This window comes from Camarhynchus parvulus, chromosome 29 (genome assembly GCF_901933205.1).
Source record: "Camarhynchus parvulus chromosome 29, STF_HiC, whole genome shotgun sequence".
Taxonomy (NCBI): Eukaryota; Metazoa; Chordata; class Aves; order Passeriformes; family Thraupidae; genus Camarhynchus; species Camarhynchus parvulus.
The window spans coordinates 2,400,238-2,409,703 of record NC_044599.1 but is presented as its reverse complement, the minus strand read 5'-3'; the positions used below and the strand labels follow the sequence as shown (position 1 = coordinate 2,409,703).

The following is a 9,466-nucleotide window of genomic DNA, read 5'->3' as shown; positions in this document are numbered from 1 at the left end:
GCCCCCCCGCGGGAAGGCCGCAGTCCTGACTCATCCCCCCCCCGGTACAGCGGGGGCTCTGCCCGGCCCCCCCTCCAGGTGACCCCCAAACACGCGAGGGGGGCCGGAGCTGAGCCGGGGGTCCGGAGCTGACCCGGGGGGCCGGAGCTGACCCGGGGGTCTCCCGCTGCTGAAAAGAGCAGCCCCACCATGGGGGACAGCCCAGGACACCCCCATGGTGCCCCCCCAGTGCCACCCGGCCTGTGTGTGCCCCCAACCCGCGAGTCCGGCCCGGGTGTCCCCCGTGTGCCCCCCATGTGTGTCCCCGTGCGTGTCCCCGTGCACCCCCCCCGTGTGTCCCCCCTCTGCGTCACCCCTCGTGTCTCCCCCCATTCCCCACCCCTTGTTCACCCCCGGTGTGTCCCCCTTGAACCCCCGTGTCCCCCCTGTGTCCATGTGTCCCCTGTCCCCCCATTGTCCCCCGCCATGTCCGAGTGTCTCCTGTCCCCCCATTGTCCCCCGCCGTGTCCGTGTGTCCCCCATTGTCCCCGCCACTGTCCCCTCTGTGTCCGTGTGTCCCCCCGGGACCGCATTGTCCCCGCTGTGTCCGTGTGTCCCCTGTCTCCCCCTTGTCCCCACATTGTCCCCCTCCGTGTCCGAGTGTCCCCTCGGGACCGCATTGTCCCTTCCATGTCCGTGTGTCCCCTGTCCCCCACATTGTCCCCCCTCCGTGTCCGAGTGTCCCCTCGGGACCGCATTGTCCCCTCCATGTCCGTGTGTCCCCTGTCCCCCCATTGTCCCCCCATTGTCCCCCCAGTGCCGCCCCCGCCCCGTCTGCTCGCTCAGGCCCCGCCCCCGGCCCCACCCCGTCAGGCCCCGCCCTATTCTCCACCAGGCCCCGCCCCAGCCCCGCCCCTGCGCTCTCTCCTCTCGCTCCGCCCCGCGCCGCTCTCGCGAGATCGGCCCCGCCCCGGCCCTGTGCGGCCATTCCGGGACCCCCCGGCACCGGACCCCCCAATACCGACCCCCAATACCGACCCCCATTACCGACCCCCATTGCTGACCCCCCATTACCGACCCCCAGTACCGCCCCCGCCATGGCCGACCCCAAGTACGCCGACCTGCCCGGCATCGTGAGTGAGGGGCCGGGCCGGGGAGGAGCCGGGGCTCTGAGGGGCTGTGGGAGGCTATGGGGGTATGGAGGGGATCGGGGGCCTGGGAGTGCTGAGGGCTCTGAGGGATCGGGGGGGCCGGGGGGATCAGGGGGGTCTGAGGGGATCAGGGGTTGGGAATGCTGAGGGGTCTGAGGGGGCCGGGGGGGCTCAGAACAGTGAGGGGACCGGCAGGACATGGAGGGACTGGGGAGGTGGGAGAAGGGCGGCTCTGAGAGGGTCCGAGCGGGCCGGGGGGATCCGAGGGTGCTGAGGGGTGTCTCATGGTGGTGAGGGGATCCGGGGGGATCTGCAGGGATCTGGGGGGGAATCTGCAGGGATTTGGGGATCTGCGGGCACTGGCTGGGGCTGGGGTTTCTGAGGGGTTTGGGGGATCTGAGGGGATTGGGGGAATCTGGGGTCCTGAGGTGGTCCAAGGGCACTGGGGGAACTGAGGGGCTGCAGGGATTGAGTCAGTTTGGGGGGTCTGCGCTTGGAATGACCGACAGGGTCTGGGGAGCAGGGGGATTTGGGGAATCTGAGGGGTTGTGGGGCTGTGAGAAGATCTGGGGCTGAGCTGAGGGGTCAGTGGGGTGTGGGGGTTGGCAACGTTTGGGGTGTCTGTAGGAATGGGAGGGGGCTTGGGGTGCCAGGGAGGGCCTGTCTGTCTGTGGGTCTGTCCGTGGGGGGAACACGGATCCCTGGGGGGGGTGGGAGCCCCCCGTGTGTTTGGGGTGACTGTGGGAACTGGGATGGGGAGCTGGGGGAGGTCAGGGGACAGGGGCAGTGAGTCGGGGTGCTGGGGGCACACTGGGGTGTTGGGGGCAGTCAGCAAGGGGTGTGGGGACATTGGGGTGTCCAGAGGGAGGAGTGGCCCATCACAGATGTCCCTGGGGATGCGCTGTGGGGGTCACCTGGGGGTCCCAGCCCAGCCCTGGTGCCGCAGGCCCGGAACGAGCCCGACGTGTACGAGACCAGTGACCTGCCCGAGGATGACCAGGCCGAGTTCGAGGCGGTAAGGCCCGGCCGGGGGGGGAGCAGCAGCTGCACCGGACCCCCGGGACCCCCCGGGACCCCCAGGACTGGCACCGGGGCAGGGAACCGGCTCCCACCCCCCATGCACCCAGCAGCAGCACGTCCTGCACGGGGACACAGCACCCCACAGTGACAGGGCACCCCACGGGGACACAGCACCCCATGGGGACACAGCACCCCACAGGGACACAGCACCCCACGGGGACAGTGTGCCCCACAGTGACAGTGTACCCCATGGGGACACAGCACCCCACAGGGACACAGCACCCCGTGGGGACACAGCACCCCACAGTGACACATCACCCCACAGTGACAGTGTCCCCTGCAGTGACAGTGTCCTCCCCCAGTGACAGCATCCCCTGAGATGTGGCCCCTACAGTCCCAATGTCCCCCCACGGTGACAGTGTCCCCCCATGGTGACAGTGTCCCCTGCAGTGTGGCCCCCATGCCCTGTGGCACCCTGCCTGTGTTGTGGGGGCAGGAAGGGCACAGTGCTGGCTGTCCCTGTCCTTGCTGTCCTTGTCCCCAAGAGGAACGGGGCTGCCAGCGCCCCAGCCCAAGGGGAGCACAGGGACCCCCTAAACCTGCTGTGAACACTGGGGGCTCCCCAGCCTGGGCTGAGGCCACTGTCCCAGGGAGGTCAGTGTGGAATGATGGGGGTCCATCCTTGTGGGGCTCAGGGGACCCCCAGAGTGGGGAGTGACCCAGAGCTGCATCCCTGTGGGGCCCCAAGGACCCCCAGGGCCCGGGGGGTCACTCTGGATTCTGTCCTTGAGGCCACGTGGCAGAGAGGACCCCCAGGGCTGGGGGGTGACCCCCAGGTGTGCTGGGGAGGACAATGGGGGCTCAGGGGTCACAGCCTGAGGGGTGACTCGGTGCCCCCCGAGCCACTGAGGGGGTGCCAGGCCTTGGGGGTGCAGGGGGTGCAACCACCCACCCTCTGCCGTTAGTGCCGTTGGTGTTTTTGGGGTCCAGGAGATTGGCACAGGGAGCAGGGGCCCACCAGGTACCCCCAAATCCTGAGGGGGGCAAAGAGACCCCCCCTGTGAGGGCCAGAGCAGCAGGATGGGCTGAAACAGGGCTTGGAGCCCAAAGTGGACCCCAAGTCACGAGGTGGCCCCTACTGTGGTGGGTGGTGACAGATGGGGGGGGTGCTAAGCCCCCCCTGCCTCGGGGAGCCCTTCACCAGCTCTGGGGTGTTGGGGGGTCCTTCCTCCCCCTCGGGGAGCCCCCCAAACTGACCAGGGCTCCCCCCGCTTCCCCCCCGCTCCCGCCTGGCCTGGACTCAGTTTGCACAAGTAAGCGCGGCCCTGCTTTGGGGTGCATGGGGGGGCACTGCTGCATGTGCATGGGGGTTTGGGGTGCCCTGCACTGCCCCCCGCTCTGCCTTGCCCTCTGCATCCTCTGCCTGCTGCCCGCACTGCCCACCTGGCCTTGGGACCCCCGGGACCCCCCAGGACCCCCGGGCTGGGTCTCATTGCCCTGGGCACACTGCCTGGGCATGGGGGGGACGTGCTGAGCCCCCTCACTGCTGCCAGCATTGCACGGGGCAGCTGCTGGGCTGGAGCAGCCCCTGGCCCTTCAGAGCCCCCCAGGCTCCCCGGGGGTCCCACTGAGTGTTGGGGTCCTGGGGGGAGCCCCTGGCTGCACTCACATTCCCCCCGGGCAGGAGCTGGAGCTGCTGAGGGGAGTTATGGGGTGATCCCCAAAACTCTGCCACGTCCTGCTCCCCTCCAGGGCACGGCCCTGCTGCCCCCATCCCCGGCTGCCCCATGTCTGTCCCACTGCCCCTCGTCCTGCGGGGGTCCCCAGCCCTCGGGGGTCCCCAGCCCTCGGGGGTCCCCAGCCCGTGGGGTTCCCTGTCCCTCAGGGGTCCCCAGCCCTCGGGGGGCGGCGGGCGCGGGCCGGACCTTCTAACGCGGATTTTGTCTCTCTCTCCCCTCTCTAACCTTGCTCTGACTTTCTCACCTCTGGGAAACGCCAGGAGCTGGTAAGCGCCCGTCTCCCAGCCACTGTCACTGTCCCTCAGGCACTGTCACCCGCTGCCACCCACCGCAGCCCCCTAATGCTGCCAGCGCTGCTCCCGCCGCTCTCACTGCCCGCAGCAAGCCGGGGCCCTGATCCACCCGGGCCAGAGCCGGGGGGCTGCACAGGGGCACAGGGGGTCCTTTGGGTCCCCCCAGGGCCCTGCTGAGCTGGGGACACCCTTGATGGCAGCAGGGGGCGAGGGACACACCGTCTGTGCCCCCCCTGCCTGGCACAGGGCACAGCCCCTGGTCTGGGGGTCTGGGGGCCTACGCCCCCACTGCCCCCCTGGTGAGCCCCAAAGGCAGCCAGAGGGCAGTGACAGCCCCAGGGGGCCGGGGGTCACCCTGGGGAGGAGGTTGTCCTGCCAAAACACAGCTGGGGGACAGTGACAGTCCCACGGGGACAGGGGTCACCCTGGAGGGACCAGCGATGGGTCCTGGTCCTGGCCAGGGCTGCTGGAATGTTCCAGAGTTTGGGATGGGCTGAACCTTGGGGGTCCCTGAGCTGGGCCAGGCCAGGGGCCCGAAGTCCTGACACATCTTTGGGGGACCCCGGCCTGCTGGGCTGGGCCAGACCAGGGCCCAGTGTCACCGGGGCCCAGTGTCACCAGGGCCCAGTGTCACCAGGGCCCAGTGTCACCAGGGGCCCAGTGTCACCGGGGCCCAGTGTCACTGGGGCCCAGTGTCACCAGGGCCCAGTGTCACCACGCTGGGCCAGCCTGGGGCCTGATGTCCCCACACTGCACCAGGGGTCCAATGTCCCCACTCCAGACTCTTGAGGGTACCTCCCCTGGGCCAGGCCAGTCAGGGGTGCAATGTCCCCACGCTGGCCCCTTGGGGACGTGCCACATCGCTGCCAGCAGAGCCCTCACCGGGCCGCACTGGGGGCCTGCGTCCTGGGGAGGAGCAGCGCCCCCAGCCCTGCCCACGCCGTGTGCTGGGGGTGGTGGCAGCCCTGGGGCTCCCTTGTCCCCATCCCTGTCCGTGCTGGGGGAGGTGGTGGCACTCTGGGAGCGCCCTGTCCCTGTCCCTGACGCGGCTCCGTGTGCAGGAGGAGCTGAGCAGCACCAGCGTGGAGCACCTGATCATCAACCCCAACGCTGCCTACGAGAAGTTCCGGGACAAGCGCCTGGGCACCGAGGGTGTGGGTGAGCTGGGGGGCCAGGGGGGCTGGGCACGAGCCGGGGGCCAGGGGGGGCTGGGCACCGAGCCCCCCGGGCCGGGCTGGTCACACCCGGCTCTGCCTCTTGCAGATTTCTCTGACCGCATCGGCCGCACACGGACGACGGGTTACGAGGCTGGGGAGTACGAGATGGTGAGCGGGCAAGGGGCACCCCCTCCTCCCCACGCAGTGCTGGGACACCCCTGGGTGCCACAGGTCCCGTGGGACCCCCGGGGTCACCTGATGCAGCCCCCAGGAGTTGTGTGGCAGCTCCACCAGTGCCCTGCTGGTCTCTGCCCAGTCCATCCCAGTCTGCCGTGCTGGGAGCCCCTGTCCCCAGCACAGACCCCCGAGGGTGCTCAGGATGGTGCTGTAACCAAGTCCTGGGTGGAGCTGGGGGTCCCAGGGTGGATCTGGGGGTGGAGCCGGGGGTCCCAGGGTAATCCCGGCTGGCTCATGTTCGGCTGGTGTCCCCCAGGACCCCCGGGCCTCTCCTGGGTACCTCCATGTCCTGGTGCTGGGGTCTGTCCCCCCAGCAGGGCCCTGCCTGTCCCCTCGCTGACTCTGAAGTTCTGTCACCCCAGTTCTGTCCCAGTTCCTCTGCCCCCTCAGGACCCTCAGGGTGGGCTGCAGTCCCTGGCACCCGGGGCCGAAGGGGAGAAGGTGGCTCAGGGTCACCTGGCTCCTTCTCGGCCTGCTGGGAGGGGGTGACAGCTGTGTCCCCTGGCCTGGTCACTGTCAGGCCAGGCCGTCACCCCCCACACCTGCCTAACTCAGGTTTGCTCTGGGAACAGCTGGGTCTGGGCAAAGAGCAGGAAACCCCCACATTGCATGGGGGGATAGCAGCACCCAGAACCACCCCACAGCTTCAGAGCTCCGGGAGGAGGAGGAGGAGGAGCAGGAGGAGGAGGAGGAGGAGGAGCAGGAGGAGGAGGAGGAGCTCTGTGTGCTCTAAGCTGGGGAGATGCATGGGGGTGGTGATGAGGAACTTCATGTGGGTGAGGATGAGGAGTTCCATGGGGGTGAAGATGAGCTTCATGGGGGTGCAGGTGGGGAGCTCTGAGTGTGAGGATGAGGAGCTCCGTGAGGATGAAGATGAGCTCCAGTGCAGCCCCTCTCCCTGTGGGTTCAGGACCCTCCTGGGCTGCTCCTGCCCTGCCCCACTGACCCTGTCAGGTGCCACCTGAGGTTGCTCTGACCTGTCCCTGCAGGCCTCACCTGCTCCTTCTGCTTGGTGCCGGGTGCTGCCAGCACCTGTGAGCCCCCTGAGCTCCTGTGAGACCCCTGACCCCTGTGAGACCCCTGACCCCTGTGAGACCCTGACCCCTGTACTCCATGAGACCCCTGACCCCCCATAAGATCCCTGAGCACTCCATGAGATGCCTGACCCCCTGTGAGACCCCTGAACTGTGTGAGACCCCTGAACCACCATGACCCCTCCCCCATCCCATGAGCTCCCCTGACCCTGCGTGAGCCCCCCCTGAGCCCCCCAACCCGTTTCTCCCCCAGCTGGGTGAGGGTCTTGGTGCCAAGGAGACGCCGCAGCAGCGATTCCAGCGGTTGCAGAGGTGCAGGACCGTCCAGTGAGCTGTCCCGGTGCCGGGGGGTGACACGACGCAGATCAGGTGAGCCCCCCTGCCCCAGGTGAGCCCCCCATGTCCCAGGGTGTGTCCGGGGGGTGACACGGCCCCTGTGTGTCCCGCAGAGCTCAGTGAAGGAGGCGGGGGCAGAGGAGGAGCTGACGCCCATGGCCCTGGCCAGGCAGGTGGAGGTGCTGAAGCAGCAGCTGCTCAGCTCCCACCTGGAGAAGGTTCTGGGCCCCGGTGCCGCCGTCGACTTCGCTGATCCCGAGGGTGCCCTGGCCAAGTGAGTGGGGGACCCGACCCCGGGGGGGCACGGCAGCGTCCCCGTGGGGTGGCACAGCTTGTCCCCTGCCCGCCTTGTCCCCGTGCCCACGCTGTCCCCTCCCGGCTGTCCCCAGGCGGCTGCTGCAGCAGCTGGAGGTGGCCAAGTGCAGCAAAGCCGCCCCGGGGAAGGGCCCCGCGCGGGCCGCCCCCCCTGCCGGCGATGCTGTCACCTTCGAGCTCTACTGGAGGCCGGAGCAGGAGCAGTTTGCCCAGTCTGCCAAGGTGAGCGGGGGCTGCAGGCCCCGCAGGAGGGCGCCACACCTGGGACCCGGCCCTGCGCTGCGGTCCCAGCCCCTCGCCCCAAACCCCGCAGGTGTCGGAGCTGGAGAAGCGCCTGGCCCAGCTGGAGGCGGCCATGAGGTGTGAGCCCGACAGCCAGGTGAGTGCCCAGGGGAGGGGGCTGCCCTGCCTCCCCCCTGCCCCCATCCTTCATCTGGCACTACTGACACCGTTTCCCCCACAGAACCCACTGCTGGTGGGGCTGAAGGGCTCCAGTCTCATGGTGAGTTGGGCAAGAGGGGTTTGGGGGAGCCCCTGTGCCCCCCTGCCCCCAGCGCTTTGGGGGGGCTGCTGTTCCCCCCCTCACCTGCCCCCCCTCCCCAGGACACGGTGCAGGTGCTGCAGGCCAAGGTGAATGTTCTGGATGTGGCTGTGCTGGACCAGGTGGAGGCTCGGCTGCAGGTGAGGGGAGCCGGGGGACACTGCTGAAATTAAACTGGGAGACATTGCTGGGTTTGGGGCCCACTGCTGGATTTGGGGTTTCTGTCTCCCCCCACCCCAGAGCGTCCTGGGGAAGGTGAACGAGATCGCCAAGCACAAGGCCACGGTGCAGGACGCCGACACCCAGAGCAAGGTATGGGCTGTCGGGCCCAGAGGCCAGGGGGGGATCCAGAAAGGCCCCCCAGGCTGGGCTGACCCCCCCAGGCTGGGCTGACCCCCCACTGCTGCCCCCCAGATCCACCAGCTGTACGAGACGCTGCAGAGCTGGGACGCCGTGGCCAGCGCCCTGCCCGACGTGGTGCAGCGCTTGGTGACCCTGAGGGACCTGCACGAGCAAGGTGAGGCCCGGGGGGGCTGGGGGGCACCGGCTGGGGTCTCTGCCTGCCTTCCCCAGCACTCAGGTGTGTTCCCCCACAGCCACCCAGTTCGGGCAGGTGCTGGTGCACCTGGACACCACGCAGCAGGAGATCGCCGGGGCTCTCAAGGACAACGCGGTGCTGCTGGCTGAGGTGGGACCCCCTGGCTGCCCACTGACCCCCGTCACCCCATCCCCACTGCCCCCATCACCCCATCCCCACTGCCCCCGTCACCCCATCCCCACTGGCCCCATCACCCCATCCCCACTGACCCCCCCTCCCACCTCCCCCCTCCCCCCCCCCCATCACCCCATCCCCACTGACCCCCGTCACCCCATCCCCACTGACCCCATCACCCCATCCCCACTGACCCCTCACCCCATCCACACTGGCCCCCGTCACCCCATCCCCACTGACCCCGTCACCCCATCCCCACTGACCCCCTCACCCCATCCCCACTGACCCCGTCACCCCATCCCCACTGCCCCCGTCACCCCATCCCCAATGACCCCCTCACCCCATCCCCTCTCACCCCCATCACCCCCTGCCCCGTCATCCTCACCCCCATCACCCCATCATCGTCACCCCCATCACCCATTCCTGCCTGCCCCATCCCCACTGACCCCCGCCCCCCCTGCCCCCCCAGGTGCAGAAGACCATGAAGGACAACCTGGCCATCGTCGAGGACAACTTTGCCGACATCGACGCCCGCATCAAGCGGCTGCAGAAGTGACCAGACCCCAGGACCCCCCCCAGCTCTGAGGACACCCCCGTGCCCCCCCAGCACCCCCCTGGGCCCTGTGCCCCCCCCGCAGGTCCCAGCTGCTGCTTGTAAATACCCTGGCTCACCCCCCCATCCTCTGTCCCCTCAGTCCCCACGGGGGTCCTCCCTGTCCCCCCCGCTCCCTCCCCCGTGGGTCTCTGGTCCCCCCATACCCCAATAAACAGCTCAGCTCCCAGCGTGTGTGTCGGTGTCTCTGGTCGGGGGGCAGGAGCAGGGCCCCCCCAAACTGGGGGTGGGCAGTGCTGGGACTGGGGGGACACAGGGTGGAACCGGTGGGACCCCACAGGGATGGGGGGCTGGGAGCAGCCGGACCCCGCAGACAGGGGAGGGGTCCCAGCTGTGCCC

The 9,466-nt window shown here is 69.1% G+C and overlaps 1 protein-coding gene across 1 annotated transcript; it reads left to right on the top strand.

Moving 5' to 3' along the window:
* Positions 1-996: 996 nt before the first annotated feature.
* On the top strand, positions 997-9,245 carry DCTN2 (dynactin subunit 2). The gene is given in 16 exon segments (XM_030967139.1): positions 997-1,112; positions 2,077-2,145; positions 3,455-3,463; positions 4,150-4,155; positions 5,244-5,340; positions 5,446-5,507; positions 6,864-6,950; positions 7,060-7,220; positions 7,336-7,483; positions 7,575-7,640; positions 7,725-7,763; positions 7,865-7,942; positions 8,043-8,114; positions 8,217-8,319; positions 8,399-8,490; positions 8,984-9,245. Coding segments are annotated over 16 exon segments (1,212 nt in total). The 5' UTR covers positions 997-1,076; the 3' UTR covers positions 9,071-9,245.
* The last annotated feature ends 221 nt before the right edge of the window (positions 9,246-9,466 follow it).